The sequence below is a fragment of the Podarcis cretensis genome (assembly GCF_951804945.1).
Source record: "Podarcis cretensis genome assembly, chromosome: 1".
Taxonomy (NCBI): domain Eukaryota; kingdom Metazoa; phylum Chordata; class Lepidosauria; order Squamata; family Lacertidae; genus Podarcis; species Podarcis cretensis.
Genome location: NC_137170.1, coordinates 68,194,633 through 68,213,928, shown reverse-complemented (window position 1 = coordinate 68,213,928; position 19,296 = coordinate 68,194,633). Strand labels below are relative to the sequence as shown.

At 42.6% G+C, this 19,296-nt stretch overlaps 1 protein-coding gene across 2 annotated transcripts in view; it reads right to left on the bottom strand.

Annotated features, from left to right (window-relative positions):
* The window catches only part of SPON1 (spondin 1), a 277,173-nt gene that overhangs the window by 5,681 nt on the left and 252,196 nt on the right, over window positions 1-19,296 (bottom strand). For both annotated transcript variants that reach the window (XR_013835950.1, XM_079966220.1), the window contains exons 8-15: window positions 17,931-18,132; window positions 10,324-10,464; window positions 9,157-9,235; window positions 6,489-6,671; window positions 6,206-6,376; window positions 5,926-6,093; window positions 2,396-2,560; window positions 26-289 (exon numbers count right to left, since the gene is read on the bottom strand). Coding sequence is in view for 1 of the 2 variants with exons in the window: in XM_079966220.1 (XP_079822346.1) it covers window positions 26-289; window positions 2,396-2,560; window positions 5,926-6,093; window positions 6,206-6,376; window positions 6,489-6,671; window positions 9,157-9,235; window positions 10,324-10,464; window positions 17,931-18,132 (1,373 nt within the window). In the remaining variant the exon portion in view is untranslated. The remainder of the gene's footprint in view (window positions 1-25; window positions 290-2,395; window positions 2,561-5,925; window positions 6,094-6,205; window positions 6,377-6,488; window positions 6,672-9,156; window positions 9,236-10,323; window positions 10,465-17,930; window positions 18,133-19,296) is intronic.

Below are 19,296 nucleotides of genomic sequence, written 5' to 3'. Positions count from 1 at the left end.
TCCAAGCAACGTCTACAACACATACCTGGAAATTGCTCACCATCTACATCTTCTTTTGCCTGCTCACTTCTCCTTTTTTCACGAGGCTCTTTCCACCGCCGTTTCTCAATATTGGGATTTCTCAAGCATTTCCTTATCCGGCATTTTTTACGCTGTACAGTTTCTGGGCACGAAGCTCCTCCAAACTGGGGTTCCATTTTGATCATCCTTGTCCTGATCATATGACCTTTCCCACAAGATTTGTTGCATTCTGACCACTGAGACCACTCTGTTAACTCACAGTCAATGGCTACACAGACAGAACAAGAAAGGCTGCCATGAGCATCAAGCTACGCAAACAAATGAAGTTATTGAACAATGTCAATATGCTCTGATAGTGGCAACAAAAAGCAGGAAAATTCCCTGATGGTCTCAGAGCAAATTTTATAGCAGCTCTCTGCACTCTGGTGTCCTACAGATGCCAGTGGACTACAACTCCCATCATCCCTAGTCATGCTAGCTTAGGAGCACCAACTTGGGGAAGGCTGTTTTATAGCAACACAGAACCTAGATCATCTTCTTATAATTATGTTTTGAGAATAAGCTCAAATTACTCCACTGGGGACTTACTCTCCATCTGTGGTGGCCTTTCATTGGCCAGGCAGAAATGAATATGGAAGCGGTGAAATGCTCGTCTTTAGAGCACACAGACCCAGAGGCTGTTTTTGCACCACTTCAGACAACATTCACATTCTGTTCCTTTCACAGACACAGAGATGCCTGGGAATCACAGGGATTCCCAACAAGGCACTGTTATTCTCTCCCCCTACACTCTTTTCCTCTACTTCCCACTGTAATGAACCAACCCATTACCTTGAACTCATTCATGCCTCCTATGGCAGAATCCAGTGGCACTCTCCTCCTCAGAGCCCCAGCATGCAGGCTACTTGGATGCCTAGTGAGAATAACCTGGATCTTTGGAAGGGTAAAATCTTTTCAAAGAATTTAAGTGGCACTTGGCTCTATAATGGAACACTCTTGTGGGTGGGCAGAGTTAGGAGACCAGAAGTGGGAGCAAGGTTGGGGAGCCGAAACAGAAAGATCCTGCAGTCATCACCATTTGAAAGCTGGGATGATCTAGCAGTTAAAAGTATGAGCTATCTTTTGGGAAGTCTCGAGTTCAGGGTGGGGAATCTTTTTGGCTCCATGGGTCAAATCTGACAGGGGGTGGGGCTGCCCATCTGTCAACCATCTGACAACAGAACGAGTCAGGGGCTTGGGCACTTTTGAAGCCTTGAATTTGGGATGTCAAAACACCAGGTGCAGCTGATCCAGAAAGCTTCATTTCTACCGTTGATCAGCACGTGGGCAGTAGAACCGAAGCCTGCTTTCTGCAGGCATCAGGTGTGTGATAGAACTAGCAGTAGTTCTGCATCACCATTGCAAACACTTTTCAGCAGCAAGGAAGGCCTTTCATAGGCTCTCCAACACTGACACAGAAGAAATCATTCTCTGTGATCTCTGCAATAGAATTAGGCATCCTACCCTTGTGTCAGGAGCTGCTGATATCTGTGCCCTGTGTGGTGACAGCTTCTAAAGTGACAGCTTATAAGCAAAGTATCTTCAAGCCTTGGATTGACTCTGCCCACTCAGCCAAGCCTTAATCAAGCAACAAGGTCTTCTTGAGCAGGGCAGTCTTTAGCATGTGAGCCGCTGGGGTGCGAAGATCTGCCCAGCACCCCCAAAGTTTTTTGTTGACCTTTTTTTAGGGGGGGCAAACTCAAGGTTCCCTTTTTTGGGAAGGGGGAATCACTCACCTGTAACAACAATGCAGCAAAAAAACCTGCTTTTGTTTCCTGACTCGTCGGAAATATATGATGCTACAGAGCAATGGAGGAGGGGGGGTGGGGACTTCTGCTCTATTGCTTTTCACTGCTGCAAATCAAGAGGGACTGGTGTACAGTGGGTATACATTTGGCGCCCCCCCCCCCCAGAATTCAGCACCCGGGTGCACCACACCCCTTGCACCCCTTGGTAAAGACCACCCTGTTCTTCAGCTCTCTAGCTCTTGTTATTTGGTACTGATTTCTGCCTTGCTCCTTGATTTCCGCCTTCTCATTTGTCCTTTGGGCCTGACTTACATCTTTGTCCCAGATCTCCATGTTCCCACTTCCTTGCCCATGTCAGTCTGCTTGTCGATGACCCTGCCCTGACAGCTTGTGTGGAAATGGTGCTTTGGCAATGCGTGTGTAGCTGTGCATCACCCCTCTTGACTCAAGGCTATGATCAGGTTAGGAGTAGCACTTTGTCAAAGCAAGCAGAATGACCAAATTTCTGGCCAAGCAGCATGCTGAATAGGAAAGAAGGGGAAGGAAAACGGCAACCTGGCCTTCAGACTCCAGACATCGGTACTTACGGCACTCGGGCAGCATGCACTTTTCTACTTGCTCCAGCTCCTCATTGCAGTCTCCAAGCTCTGCTGCAGATTTCAGCATTCTCTGTCGGGTCCTCATCCCCTTCCCACATGTTACACTGCAGTCACTCCATTCAGACCAAGGAGACAGCATACAGGGAATGGTATCTAGTGCAAAGGATAAAGATTGACTAGCTCACAGTCAGGGTTTAATTTCAAAGTGTTGTCCAGCCATTTGGAAAAAGCTGGGGGACAGAGCCACTTGGTAAAGACAGGATTGGTACTGTGGGAGGATCTTGCAATGGAGGAGGACCCTTGTTGGCTCAAATCCATATTGACTACCAGGGTGCAAACACTAGTGACCCCCATCACCCCATCTTTGTCACCTGTGGGGCAAATGAGAAATTGCAATCAGCTCCCCCAGTCTCTCTTTATTCCATCTTGTGGGCAGTCTTTCCTCTCTCTGAATTGGCTCAGGGCTGAATTGGCTCAGGGGACAGAGTTAACCCATCTCCCCTGTGCTATTTCTCCAATTTAAATGGCAGCTGCTTTTGCCAAGAAGCTCAGTTCAACTGGAACTCTACATGTGCCCTGAGAAAACTGGCACAGCATGGTATGTTTACTCTACAATGCAGCTTCAGTAAGGAGGAGATGAAGCAAGATACCTTTGTAGATACTTATACATTGATTTAGGGGCCCCAAGATTAGCGTCCCCCCAAAAAAAAGCTTTTAAAAAATCCTTTTGGATAGTTTGGTGCCCCCAGATGCTAATAGTGTTAGATCAATGAAGATGCATCTATGGCTCTTTGTTGTGATTTTGAATGTATTTCATGAAACCTGAAATGATTATTTTTCTAAAGTCAGGTCAAATGAATTCATTCACCCATGCTAGAATGTGGTATTTGTTAGGGCTTCTTGAAGGAAATTGTTACATGTGCCAATGAGAAAATGTACCAAGAGAACGGGGTGAGGAAAATCCAGGAATAATTCAGTCAAGAGAGTGAACTGGGGAGAACAAAGTCCAGAGTTAAAGTGACACTGGCTAGGCAGGGAATGGAGCCTGAGACAATGGATATTTTCACACCTCGTAAAGTCAGGTCAGCATCAGTTCACACCACTACGGTTTCCTGGGGCTGGTTTCATGATGTGTAAAAACAGTAAACAAGGGTGACTGGCATGATGGGGGTGGCACACAGCTGCTTGCACTCCCTGATGATTTTTATAGCCTGGAGATGGCTAGTCCTCCAGCCACCCAATGGTGCTGTTTATTCTTTTACAAGACTTGAATTCAATCCATTGAGACCTCACATTAGACTGATTTATGGGTGATTTCATAACATGCAAAGGTTCACTGGACTGAGTACATAAATCACAGTGACAGGAGAGGCTTGAGAGATACTAATTAATGTTAGCCTCAGAGCCATTTTGTACATTACGTATTAGCGTGTGCCTGTACATACTTAAGAATAAGAATTTGAAGGCTATATTCTGCAGCATATGTTTAATGCATGCTTATTCTGCGTGGAGCTCTCCTTTAGAATGAGTCTTCAGGCCAATGTTGTATGAAATGGTCCATACATGGGGAAATGCAATTTTGTATCTAGTGAACTGATTTATGGTCCCATTAATATATGCACGAGAGCCAGCCAAAACCTATAAAACAGGCAGGAGCAGTCCTATAGATCTATAGCTAATGGGGGTTTTTTTATATACCGTAGTCAGATGAACATAACTGAGATGAATATTGATTCTACAAGGTGAATAATTTTGGCCGCAGAAGAAATCAGAAGCAAATGGTTTTCCAAAATAGAGATCTGGAAGGCTATTTCAAATCAGTACCTTACCCCTGCAGATCCTGCTCATGTGAACCTCCTCATCTGTTCAGCCTATTCCTTATCTGTTTCAGGGGAATCTGGGGGTTATTTTTGCCTATCAGTCTCATCCTTCTGGCCAGTTCCCCTTGCCCTCATTTCTCTGGATCCCTCCATATTTCAGCCCTGTTGCCCTGGGCCTGACTTCTTCATTATAAAGGTTGTTGACCCTTCTATCTGCCCTGCCCTAGTCTAAGATTAGAGGGCAGGTATAAAAATGCAGCAGAATGGGGTAGTGGAGTTGGTTGCACCACTTCAGGCTTAACAGGTGGCACTGTGGGTCAAACACCCTGGAGTTGCTGGCTCCAGCTGAAGCATTCAAACCACAGCCCATAATCTTCCTGGCCTAGGAAATTATCTGAAGATAAAAAGGTAAAGGTAAAGGTACCCCTGCCTGTACGGGCCAGTCTTGACAGACTCTGGGGTTGTGCGCCCATCTCACTTAAGAGGCCAGGGGCCAGCGCTGTCCGGAGACACTTCCGGGTCACGTGGCCAGCGTGACAACGCTGCTCTGGCCAGAGCCAGAGCCGCACACGGAAACGCCGTTTACCTTCCCGCTGGTAAGCGGTCCCTATTTATCTACTTGCACCCGGAGGTGCTTTCGAACTGCTAGGTTGGCAGACGCTGGGACCGAGCAGCGGGAGCGCACCCCGCCGCAGGGATTCGAACCGCCGACCTTTCGATCGGCAAGCCCTAGGCGCTGAGGCTTTAACCCACAGCGCCACCTGCGTCCCTATCTGAATATCTGCGTTCACTATCTGAAGATAGTGATGTAGAAAAAGAATGCCTAGATTAAGAATATCCAGCATACGTCGTGTTACATACTTGACTTCAAATCTGAGTTAAAGCGGTATATTTTACTTAAGTGCACTCTATAATCATATGCCAACTCCCTGCTAATACTATTAAAGGTAGCTTTGCCGAAATGAATCACATAACTTTCCATCTGAAACAAGTGCTCTTTTGTGCAGCCCAAGAAAAGAGAGACGAAGTCAATAATGGCAGGTTTTGCATTTGAAGCTTTAAAGCTGCCAAACAAATGGGATTAATCATCAAAAGACAAAGGAATTTTGTAGGATGTTGCAATAGCTATTTAAAGTAGTTTAGACTTTAGAGAAAAGAGAAAGCGCATCCCCAGTAACAAGGCCACTTGGGATGCTGAAGTCTTTGCAAATCCTTATGCAAAAGGACCTGGACTAACATGTAGGGCAGATGTTAGCCATCTGCTGAGTTTGAACCTCTCTGAATATTGTGACACAGTATGCATTTAATACATAATTTGAAGATGGGGTGTGTGTCACAGTTTAAATACATACGTTTTAAGAGAATTGTTTTCATAATTTTTAATATGCAGTTTGAGATTATCTTTTAATATTGAAGATTAATGTGGAAATGAGATAGAATTATGGGTAAAAATATGTCAAAGGGGCACGTACCCCAAACAGGCCAGTTCATCCCTCCCTAATTTAAGGCCACATGCCCTATGCAACATGGCTACGCGAGAAGCATCAGCTCAGTTGCCTGCCCAGTGAGGGTGCATTCTTTCTTCCACCTGCAAATTTGCTTGTCTCTGAGTATAACAAGCTGTGGTTGAGCCACATCTCAAGGCAGGGAGACATGCCACTTTCCCACACAGTGATTGGGTGAATCTCAGATACTTACGGCATTCGGGCATCATGCATTTCTCGGCTTCCGTGGTTTCTGCCTTGCACATGGATCCGTCTGCTGGGGTCATCTTGATCATCCGGTGCCGTTTCTTCATTCCCATCCCACAGCTGGCACTGCATTCATCCCACTCCCCCCATTCCGTCACCAGGCAGGTGCTAGGAGCTATTGATAACAATAGGCAGAAAGAAGATCAGTCTACTGGCACTTGTTTAATAGAGGGATCACAGGCAGCTCTTATGCTGATTCAGCGAGGTAGGCTAAATCAAATACTTACAGCACTCCTCATTCACAATGCACTTCTCGGTCTCTTCTGTGGGTACTTTGCATATAGAGCCATCGTCGGGGAACTGCTTCACATATCTTTCTCTCGACCGCATGCCCATTCCACAAGAGACGCTGCAGGGGGACCACGTTATCCACTCGGACATCATACATGTGGAGCCATCTAAAATATAGAATACAATTGCCATTTCTTTTCTAAGTCTCACCTGGATGTGGGGTGGGTGGGAAGAGAAGTATACTTTTACCTCAACCCCCCCCCTTCTTCTCTTTCCTACCTTCATCACTGCAGCCTGGGCCCATGCATGGCTGAAAGTCCTGCGTTTCTGGGCAAGGCACACTGAGGTCAAGTTGAGCTTTGAGCATCCTCTGCCTCATACGCTTGCCCTTTTCACACGTGGAAGAGCTACAGGCTGACCATGGGGACCAGTTGGAATAGATGCAGGTTTCTGGAGTGTCATCTAAAAGAAAAAAGCAAAAAGAAACAGTTACTCGCATGGTGCATAATAATTACGCTATGGAACTCACTGCCATAGGATATTAAGACAGTCACAACCATCACAAATGACTTTCCATAGGACAAACAAGCCTAGGGATGAATTCCACCGATACTCCCGTTTATCTAGTGTGCCTTCTGTTTTCTTCATCTTCTCATATCTCGTTCATTTCTGAACACTTCTTGCCATAGGCTATCTGGCTTTCTCAGCTATGTACACAGGTGCTCACAGAGCATCTTAGACAAGCCGCTCAAATTATTTTGCATGCAAACACACACACGTTTTCAGTGTAACATTGCCAGCCAATCAAACTATCCTGCTCAAATAGGTCAAGGGGTTTTAAAAACAAAAACAAAACTCTTCTACGTGCCTCCTAATGCGATATCATTTCACTGGGTATGCCAGGGATTGAAGCTGGTACTTTCTGCAGGAAGAAATGAGGTGCATCTCTACAAAGCATCCTTCCATATGGAATGACAGCCATGCTCTTTTCTACCAGTTTTTGAGTTGCCTGGTGTGCCATGTTGCTCACTTATTCTGCATGTCAGTTCACAGCTTTGAAGACAACTAGAAGACTGCATAAAGAAGCATATTAAGTGGCTATTCCGCAGTAATGGATAAGCCAGAAAATCTTCCAGTAGAATTTAATGAAAAATCTTCCTGTTTAGTCTGCCTTTCAGCAGCTATTTCCTGTTATGCTGCTCCATACTCCAAACAGTACAGGACAAGTCAGCAGTTGCAGCATGGTGCTAAAGAAGATGGGAGGGCCGGAATTTCACTTCATTTATTTCTTGATTGAAGTGTTTATAATCCACACTTTATCAAAAGTATAACAAGGCAGTATGCAAGATTATAATAAATTCAGTAAAAGCACCAGTGAAAATATCATTAGGAACATCAGTTGATTGAAAAAGAAAATCAGATTCCCAAGGCTAGTCTTTACAAGACATTTTTCAGATGCTGTCTGAAAAACGGCTGAGATGATTCTTGCTGGACCTTCTACACAGCAAGGTGTTCTACAGCACAGGGGCTGCTCCACTACAAGCTCCATATCATAGGAAAGTCCAACTGAACTTCAGTAGTGTGTGAGGAACCACCAGAAGTGCCCCAGCAGAAGATCTCAGTGATCAAGGTAGGAGTCAGATGGTCCTTAAGACATTTTGGGTTCAAGTTGTTTAGGGCTTCGTGGATTAACACTAAAACCTGGAACCTGGCCTAGTAAAGGTAAAGAACACCTGGACTGTTAAATCCAGTCAAAGGAGACTATGGGGTTGTGTTGCTCATCTCGCTTTCAGGCTGAGGGAGCCGCCGTTTGTCCAAAGGCAGCTTTCCAGGTCATGGGGCCAGCATGACTAAACCGCTTCTGGTGCAATGGAACACCTTGATGGAAGAGTGCATTGAAATGCCGTTTACCTTCCCACCGCAGTGGTACCTATTTATCTACTTGCACTGGCATGCTTTCGAACTGCTAGGTTGGCAGGTGCTGGGACAGAGCAATGGGAGCTCACCCTGTCATGGGGATTTGAACTGCCAGCCTTCTAATCAGCAAGCCCAAGAGGCTCAGTGGTTTAGACCACAGTGCCACCTGCGTCCTACCTGGCCTAGTATCAAATTGGCAACTAGTGCAATTCTCTCAGCACTGGAGCAACATGTTGCCAGCAACCTGCTCCTCTAAGCAGTCTGGTCACTGCATTTTGCACTAGTTGAAGCTTCTGGACCAGATGAAAAGGGCAGTACTGAGAAGTCACACAGTCAGACGATGGCCAAAGTCATTCAGATATTTAATTTTTTAAAAAAGGCAACCTGCTCTACAAGCAGTTCTGAAATATAGACTTGTAAATGTGCAATTCTAATGAGTTTTCAAAGGAAAAGAACCCACAGAAATTGCTTGCATCCTAGACAAAAGTAGAAAAAGGCACAAATGACAATGAGGCAATTAACTTTTGAATTTAAGAGATAACACCCTTTTTTACTTTTGAAAACAAACTCCATAATCTCTACGATACTCGATTTAAGATACTAGTGCATATGGCTGAATCATTCCTGCTCTCATTTGAATTCTACACATATTATAGGCTTACAAGGGCAGCCTGTCCTCATAGAAAAACACAATCGTTAATAAAGAAGAGCAGTTAGATGAGGAAAATAGTAGAGCCTGACGAAGACCAACCCAGCGCAGGATAATAAAGTCAGTGGGATTAGGCTTCTTCTAAATTAGTATAGTGCTGCTTTCAATTCAAAAAAATTCTGCCTGCTGATACCATCACTGTGGGTGTTTATTAAGTAATGATGCTGGCTCTGACCACAAATGGGTAAGCAAATTGTTTTCCCCCTTCCTGTTTTTAATACTGTCCTAATAATAATGCAGTAGGCGTGAAATATAGAGTAGCAGCACTGGAGGATGAAGCAAAACACAAACTTGTGCAAATAGAACATAATTAAAAAGTACCTTCATCTTCTGGAGCTTCTGCGGCAAGATCTGCAACAATGTCATCAACGTTATCGGGGACAATATTGCACTGCTCTCCCTGCAAAGAAACATTTTCAAATGTTTCAATTGGCAGAGGAAACCATGCAGTTGCAGGCGCTGGAATGGAAAATCAGCTGCCTGAATATGTACAAACAAGATCTGGGTCCCTGGAGTGTAACCTAGTGAAGGCCTAGTGAAGTCATGAGGTCCTTTTTAAAATGTAAGTCTTGTGAAATAGCCCAGGAAGCTAAAGCCTCTAGGGTACCTAGGCCTCTCTTCTGAAGAATGAGAGCTGCTGAAACTTCTCTCTGGAGAAGTTTTCAAATAGGAGTCAGAAATGGCAAGCTAAGATGCAAAGGGGAAATTTGTAAAAGGCAAGTGTGGTTTAAAATGCTGGCAAGGTGGGAAAACATCCAACGTGATGATCTCATTAGTCATAATGCCAGATGTTACTGGGAGGGCATGTGGGGAATTATGGGGTTGTACTTGCCTTTCTGTTTGCCTGATGGAATGATCTCCCCTCTCCTCTCCCTATGCTGTTCTGAGGGTTCTCCAAATGCTCAGAGGGAGATTTGGAGAGGGTTCAGGGCGAGGGGAGGGAGTCATTTTGCATTTGCAGGAATCCCTGTGCTGGCTTCTGCTAGCTCAGTGAGTTAGTTGACTACTGACCACAGTTATGCACACCCGAAATCACCTGCATAGGAAATACAGAGTAATCCAGTTTTCTGGTTTTCTCAGACCCAGTGCTGCTAAACTTTGTTAGGTCCTTGAAAAACAAGCCTCTAGGAGGGGTTCCATTCGTACTCTTACGTATTGGCAAGAAGTGGTCATCCTCTCAAGCAAACTGATTGGGGCCAATGCATCCCTTAACTGTGATTAAAGTGAAAGGTAATGAATTTGCTTAGCTGGGTACTCTGGAGAGGCACTGTATGAACTCGTAGCCCCCTCTCAGTCACTTAACCATGATTAAGAGATTGGGACCCTCATGTCTCCACTGACCCAACATAGCTTCTCTTTGATGTGTCTTATGCATCAGTTGAAAAATCTAGTAATGAACAAATTAGTTCTATGTTCCAGATTTATTATTAGATTTATCCCCTCCCCCCAATTCAATTTGTATTGCTGTTAGGAATGCCATACTGGTACCTTCCGTGCAATCCTTTCAATAACAACTCTGGCTACTGACTTAATGGATCCTCCTTCTGGGTCATAAAAGGGACTCTGGGGGTGGTCGAGGCTGGTGAGAGGCCTTATCTTCTCTTGAGGTACTGTTGGTTTGTTGGGTGACTGCAGCAGAAAGATATAGATACAGAAGAAACCCGTGATAAAAAGTGTCACAGTGAATAGTGGACACTCAGCACAAAAAATAATAGTACTAGAATCAAGAAGTACTCTGAAAAGTTTTCAGTTGTACACTACTTCCATTACAACTGACCTCAGACTCTGTTTATCATGAGTATATATTTATCACGACTGTCTATTTTTTATGGTTTTAGGTTTCTTTTTTTAAAATGCACCTGCTGTTTCTTAAAAACTGGGTTTTCTGGCAGTTTTTCTTGTACATTGTCTCTTGAAGACTGTATAAAAGAAAAGTAATAAATTAAAAACAACAGCCTGAAGCTAAAATGAAGACAAACTGGGAGCACATTAATTTATATATTTTGTGTCTTCAGCCCCAAAGTAAGAGTCACTCACAGCAAATACTCTATAAAAGTATGGAATCAAATCAAATTACAATATGAACTAATTTGAGAGCAGCAATAACAGAACAAAAAAATTAAAGCAGAAAAGCCACCAGAATTGTAATAGGCATTGTCTTATAAAAGCTACAAATTCAATTAGAAAGCATGGATGACTTCTACAAACCCACCCCATCTTCCGTTTCCACATTTCTGTAAAAATCAAAACAAAATTTGAGCATAAATATATATTGCATGTCTGTATTCCCTAACAAATATTGCTGCACTCAACTATTTCAAGACATCAACTGCACAAAAGGTTGTGCGACCCTAGCACCTTACTAAAACTAAAAATCAATATAGCCAGAAAATAAACAGGGCAGTCTATTCAAATCCTAACTTTGTCTACACTTGCACATTTCTCATTAACTGCTCTCATACATATTCAGGAAGGTAAATATTTAATATAAAAATTGAATATCACAGAAAACGTTGTGTTGACTCCTAGCGAGTGTCCATGAACTCTGTCTGCCAGTACTCATAAATCATTTCCAGTCTACACAATGACTTCGGGTTGACTGATCTACAGACTAAAGCAAGTTCTTGCACTGTACTTAAAAAAATAAAATAAAAAAAAATCTTGCTTGCTTGTTCTACCTTACACTTTGACATAAAAGGCAAAGTTCAAACAGAATGGCAAGAGCTTTCATTTGCCATCCCAATTTCAGTTCTCCCACCTATTCCTCTTGAGACTTTTGCCCTTCCTTTGTGACTCCTGGAAAAGTCAGCAACGAAAACTTAGTATGGATGTCCTAAAGTTTTAAATACACCATCATAAATAAACACAACTCCACTGAAATGACAATAGAGAAGGTATTTCAACTGTATATTAATGGATGAATAAACGTAATATTAGGCAGAAACCTAGTCCCTGCTTTTTATTTCAAGGCACACTCGTTAGAGTAGGACACCCATACAAACTCCTGTAAAAATGATAACCAACTAGACTAAATTGGATTCTTGAATAGCTTGGACTTTTTCCCATATGGCATCCAGATTTGGGGAGGAGTCTGTCAATGCAAACCTAGTTGTTACTTGTTTGCATGTGCATATTTTAAATTCTGATCCACAGCAAACAGATTCTTGCTAGTCTTTTAGTATAGCTCAAGCTGAGTGCAACCCACCACTCATATATCAGATACTCAACAACCTCTCTCCCACCCAGATTTAACCTCTCTCCCACCCAGGTTTGTTCACTCATTTCTTCTTCATTTAAGCAAAGACTCTAGGTGATATTGTTGTCCATTCAGTGTTTTCTGAATTAGAAATAATATAGGAAGCTGCTTATACTGAGCCAGATCCGTGGTCCAAATAGTAGGGGCGAGCACTGACCACAAGATTCATTTCAAACCCCAATTTAGCTCTTCAGAAAGAACAACCTCCCTTGTTCTCCGTGCTTTATAGGCTGCCTGATTCTGATCAGGGTTCACCTGAGTCTGCTCCATTCACTACCACTGCCTTCAGTATTGGGAAATAAAATAATGGTTACAGTGGTACCTCGGGTTAAGTACTTAATTCGTTCCGGAGGTCCATACTTAACCTGAAACTGTTCTTAACCTGAAGCACCACTTTAGCTAATAGGGCCTCCCACTGCCGCCACGCTGCCGGAGCACGATTTCTGTTCTCATCCTGAAGCAAAGTTCTTAACCTGAAGCACTATTTCTGGGTTAGCGGAGTCTGTAACCTGAAGCGTATGTAACCTGAGGTACCACTGTATATCCCCCACCCTTTCAAGAGAAGTGGATGAAATGTGCAGGTAGTCTACAGAAACATTTTTGTTGGCAAAAGAGCCACATATCCTTGGAAACTTTCTCAAGGCTCTGTGCCAGAAGTGGCCAAACCAGAAGTAGGTGGGGCCAAAGCCACATACACACCTCATTCATGCTAACACACACACACACACACACACACACACACACACACACACCTGTAAACATGCAGACACATACAGTATTCATCTATTCATTCTCTTTCTCATTCTCCATTCCTTCACCACAAAAAAGGAACCATCCCAGATCCCCCTGTATAATAGCATTAGAATTGTCTTCAAAAGGAGCCTTGCTGTTTGAAGAAATTCCAGTGCAATTCTTCCCTTTTGGTTGTCTCACAGCCCCCCTTATTTTTTGCCATGCTCTAGTTTCCCGCATTGGCGAGGCTGGGTGGGGGGAAGGTAACGGCTACAGGAAATGGTACCGTGGAGGCAAAGCTAATGGGAGTGAGGCTTCAGAACAGGGGCAGAAAACTGAACAGAGAAGCTGTGTGTGCCTCATAAGGCCACAATTTCCTTTAAAAACCATAGCCATTTTTTAAAAATCCCACAACTTTAAAGCACAATGGGGGGGGGAGATCCACCTGAATATATACTATAAATTGGCTTTTATCATTTAGCTTCTGCTCATTCTATAACTCCAGATGTTTGGCATTGCAAGCTTTCTTAAAAGTCTCTTTTGCAGCATGACCATAGCGTGCAGGCAGGTGGCAGAAGCACATAAAGAACAGGGACCCTTTGCTTTTTCTAGGAAACTATGAGAAATATCTGGCTAAAGGCTTTGCTGCCATGATCAGCTCAGACTCCTCCACTAGGAACCTGCAGCGGGGTTTTTTAATTCTATGACAGATAATTTTTACTGTTTTTATTAGTTCGGCAGTCAGTTTAAAAAAAACCCACCCCATTCCACAGAATTGTCAGAAGACAAGCAATATGCAGCTGGATTTTATTTTAAGAAACTGGATGGATAAGCAAGTGGACTGATTTACATCATGGAATCAAAAAGAACAACAGAAGATTATCAGGACTGTATTTCAGCATTATATAGGCAATAACCAGCTCTAGACTAAAACTGTGCTGAACTGCACCTATTATTCTCATGAAACACTTTGCTCCTTACAGAAGAGGTTTCCCAACCCTGGCCTCTTTCATGCAGAATGGGATAATTTTTGTGAAATTTTGTGGGGCAGGATGGTTGCTCTTAATACCTCAAAGACTGTCACTTACACTTGCAGGAGTGCAGAACTCTTTTCGCAAAGGCTTCCATCCTGACAACACTTCCTAGAATGCCCATTGTGTCATGTGGCCACATACATGGGCATACCGGAAAGTGATGCCAGACTTGAAGTCTGTATTTGAAGTAGGGAAGGGGAAGAAATTTGATTCAGTTCCCATTTAATCCCCACTTTCCATATTAGGGTTGTGGGGTGGGGTGGGGCAGAACACCCTGAATTTCCATAACAATATGAGAATGGAAACACAGCCCTCTTTCAAAATTCACCCTTTTCTGAATTTTGTGATGCCGTTCTTCTACCAAACAATGTCACAGGAATGCATATATTAGGGGCAAAAGTGCATAAAAATGAATATAGTAGTGAAAGTAACACACACAAATGCACTATATTGGGAGAAATCACTTGCAAAAATGTGCTCATTAGTGAAAACTGCATACAAAAATGTGTTAAATAGGAAAAAGTCACACAAAAATGTTGAAGAATTTTCATAGGTTTCTTCTTAGGAAATTGTTGCAAAAATTTAGGATGAGAAGAATTAAAAACAGATAGAAATGGTCAGATCCTTCAATTCCTAGTCAGGAGAGTCTCACACGATTGCAAATGAATGTGGGGTGTTTAAAAGTCTGAAGCAGAAAAAGAGCCTTCAGCCACCATGGTCTGTTAATAATAAAATGGGTTCTGTATCAACTTCTTATTTCTAAAATTTACATCCTATATGAAGCCCAAATTGATTACTGGAAGCATTCTACTTAATTAAAAATAAAATAAAATAGGGTTGCTTGCCCGCTCCCCCAAACACACATATCTCTTTAAGGCAAATTCAATCTGATTGACACTTCCGCCACCCCACCCTGGCAAATGCTCATCAATCACAACTAACAGAAATTGGTTAAGTAGAATTATAACAAATACAGATGTATCTCTCTGGATGCGGTCCCCTGCTGCAAATCCATAGGACTCAGCCAGCAAACCCAACTCAAGGATTTGTGTAATGATAACTTTGTTTCAGTGTCAAAAGTCAATACAAACAAGTCAATTAGTTAGAGAGCAATAGGCTTCCACCATCAATGTAATTGTGTAGTATATGATACAGTAAGATATGTTAAGACAAGAAAATGCATCTACAGTCATGCCTTGGTTTTCGAATGCCTTGTAACTCGAACGTTTTGGCTCCCGAATGCCGCAAACCCAGAAGTAAGTGTTCTGGTTTGCAAACGTTTTTTGGAAGCTGAACATCTGATGGGGCTTCCTTGGCTTCCAATTGAGTGCAGGAAGCTCCTGCAGCCAATTAGAAGCCATGCCTTGATTTTCGGAAGTCGGACAGACTTCTGGAATGGATTCTGTTTGAGAACCAAGATACGACTGTATTTATTTATTTTTTGATGAATTTCCAGATTGGTTTGTCCTCATTATTTTTGACCCAAGGGTCTGTTTTAAAGGGTAACGACAAACTGTTATGCTAGTTCACAAGTGTGCTGGTTCTGGTTTCTGCTGACATCTTCATTAATGACCGTGAAAGAAAGTAAACAATGCCTTGTGTAATTCCGGGATAGTAAATTGGGAGTTGTTGACCTGTGGTAGGAAATGGACTCGGAAAAGAGGCAGGATAGTAAACCATAAAATGAGAAAAACATGCAGGGAAGGAGGGGGGTGGAATCTTGAACAACAACATTCAGTGGGAAGGCAATAGCATGCTTGAAAAACAATAATTCCACTAAACAGCACAAAATGATAGTAGGCAGGAAGTTTGATAAGACCATACAGAGCAATACAATGACAGAACAGTAAGATAGCAGAGTTCCTGTGGTGAGTCATGGAAATAAAGTCTACACTGTTCTGGAGGAGCCTTGGGTAGAAAACAGCACATGGCACTAGTTATCTCAGCAAGGATATACATAAATTGGAACAAATTATTTTCAGTGCATACTCAACAGACTGCATTCAAAATCGCTTGCTTCTGCCACTGGAATATTAGAGTCCCTTACTACTCTTTGAACATAGTCTTTGTGTTAAAATTTTAAAAAGACACTTAGTTTCTAATTTGTTTAGCTGGAAAAGTTATAGGAAACAGAATATCTTTTTGAGGATCAATATATATGTACGACAATTTTTGTGGCATTTTTACACATGGAAGATTCCCCTTACATTGTAAAGAATGAGATGCCCTGCTTCCACTCTTTTGTATGCTCAGCAGAGAGCCAGCATGTACCCATATTGGATAAGAATAATGATATTTAATAAACATGCCAGGAAGCATCCAAGCATCCAATGGACAAAGCATGTTGTCCATTTCCCACTTAGAGAAGCAAATTAAGTAGAAACCTTTCCTCTAGTGATAAGGACATAGGATGTTTATTCTCTCAAGACTGATCAAATGAGTAAGAAATTCTTCACATAAAATTACATAAAGGGGTTTTGATTTGAGATCCAACTTTCTCCCTCTCACCACAAGAGCCTGCCCAATGTTTAATTACAATGTATTGATTTTTTACTTACACAGAAGCTATTATACCTGCACTACTCAGGGGATACTCTTTGCCTTATGTTACGCTAACACACTGCTTCTGTTAAAGTCCTGCATTTAAATTTTCTCACACTCAAATACTCTGGCATAAGGACTGTACATTCACAGCCAGCATTGGAGGGGATGTAACCAGCAGCTGCATACTATCATTACTGTTACCTAGTGGCAGTGTACAAGTGGTGGTTAGGTCAATCCAGAAAAAGCATGGTGTGTGAGGACACAGAGTGCCTTCTGGTTTATGATAGGCACCTGAGAGATGGAGGACCCATGGAAGCAGATTCAAGCAATCGTTGGGAAAGGGGATTCTGTGGGAAAACCATGACTGCCAAAGTTAATTCATAGGAACAAAACAGCCTTGGATTGACCTATCTGGACTGGACTGACCCTATGTCTCAGGGCTGCTGTGATGTTAACAGGAAGACCACAGAGGTCACCCTGAGCTGTGTGGAGGAAGGACAGGATAAAGTGTAATAAACAAACATTTCAGAATGGCAGAACTTCACAGGAACAATACTGTGAGTTATACAACTATTTGAAGTTCTGGTCTAGGAATCCATTTTAGAAACAATTAATTTCCATGCAAAACTTATTTCTGTATGAAAAATTAAGAGTAGCAGTTATTAATCAGCAGCCAAGTGGTGTGGATGTTCAAACTGCAGTGGGCAAGGCCTTCAGTAGGATATGCAATACAAACAGAAAGGAAGCCTCCAGAAATTTCACAAGTGATAATGTTATTTTCTCTTCCCTTGCTATCTCTTGGATGCTACTCCTGAACAGAAACCAAAGTATCAGACCCTCCAGGTATCCCTATTTTCTAGGGTTATCCCTGATTTAGAGAAGCCATCCCAGTTTCTAATTTGATCCAGGAATATCCCACTTTTCCTTTGGATGTCCTTATTTTCATTGGAGAAATGTTGGAGGATATGGAGTTATTCGACCCCTGAGCCATCTGAAGGCAATGCTGTATAGGGAAGTTTTTTAATGTTTAATTGTTCTTTTATATATGTTGGAAGCTGCCCCAAGTGGCTGGGGCAGCGCTGTAAGATGTTTGGGGTAAAAATAGCAAAATTATCATTATGGAATGGGACGTCCCTATTTTCATCGGAGAAATGTTGGAGGTGAAATTCTAATATCAGGGCTTATTGGTGTTGCCCACAGCAAGATACTTTCTTGATTAGTCTCCCACAAGGATATCTAGCACTTTTGACAGATGGGTGACAAGGCAACACATATTGACTAACAACCTGCATTAATCTTTTCTAGAGTCCCCCTTTCTATAGGAAAAAAGAAGCTGCCACTCCAGCTTTCCCTGCTTCTAACTGGTGCTGCAACACTCGACCAGAAACAACAAGCATGCACATTTAATTTATTTATCTTAGATATTTGTACCATGTCCTTCAGAGCAGACATCTCTCACAAGCCCCTGCATGTTTCTATTCTATTAAACAGTGCACGTTCTAAGCGAGTAGCATCAATATTTATGATACCTCATAGGTAACACCACTGTCAGTGCCAGCATCCCATGGTATCAGATCTTGAATTACTCTCTGGACCCATCCGCAGTCTTTGGTGCAGAGATCTTCAGCCGAAAGCCCTACATTCCAGTCAGGACTGGGGCCTAGCATGGTAAGGAAAGACATCAGATGACGTGTTCTGTCCACAGAAAATTCAGCAGAGGGAGCAGCTCTTCTGCAAATGAAAAAGAGGGAAATGGCTCAACTAAATATTGCTGCTTGAGACGATATCAGCTTGCATGCCAAATGGAGTGAGAGTATAGCGAAAGAGAGTTGTGCTGTAAGCCATAAAACATTTCCAGGAGAAGAGTCAAACCAAAGTTGACACAACACTTCCCACAAAGTGCTTTTAGGATCAGTGGCAGGTAGCAGAATTCCTTACTGTACCTGAAACTTAGCAATAAAAGATTGATAAGGCAAACTGCTTGATAATGCTGTTGTTTTGTATACTATATCCTTTTCAACAGCAAAACAACCACATGCATTTAATGAAATGGCTTTTATTTCATTCCAGGTATTCTTTTATGGGTGCTTAAAGTCACTTGCAAAGGAGACAAAAGGATGGCTTATTGTAATTGCGGCAAAACGTTGGTTTAAACTTCAGGTAATTTCTAAAGACATATATTCTCACCGCAATTTTAGCTGGGATTTAACAAAAGCATTCAGACCGGCAACATTTTCAAAAGTAACATTAGTTAGATTTTAATGCGCAGGCCTGTGTGAGATTTATAGCATTAGCTTGTAAATGTTGCAGCCAAGTATTGTGCAAGTTTATGCCAAAGTACATTCATACTGATAAGCAGCACACCCGAATTCTTGAGGTCTTGCCAAGGATTCCCTTAAGTAGAGGATATGTTACATGTGGAATCAATCAGGTTGTTTCAGTAACAACATCCAAAGGTCTTCAGTGATTGGCAGTCCAACTATCCAGCAGATGAACTATCCTTGCTAGGCACCAAAATATTGCAACTATTTCTCCATATTAACATGTGCATAAGCAGTGCCTGATCCCACAGGGTTTGTGCTGCTGTAGAATCCTGTTCTTGCCAAACATAACAGTGACAATTGGCGTCTGCCTTATCTGTCAGGCAAAATGTGCTGTTATCTGAAGCCAACGCAGGATTGTGCCAGCCTCACAAGAACCACCAGGCCCAAAAGGGTTCAAGGAAGGAGTATAGCTATGCCATCAGATGTCTTCCTACCCCTTTGCAGTCATCTCTCGACATGTGGCAAGTGTTCTGCCATATGGTGTTGGAGACAGGTAGGGCAGACATCAAGATTTGGCATAGTAGGGCATCCACTGAGGCCTAGAGCCTTGCAGAGGGCCCACCATTGACCT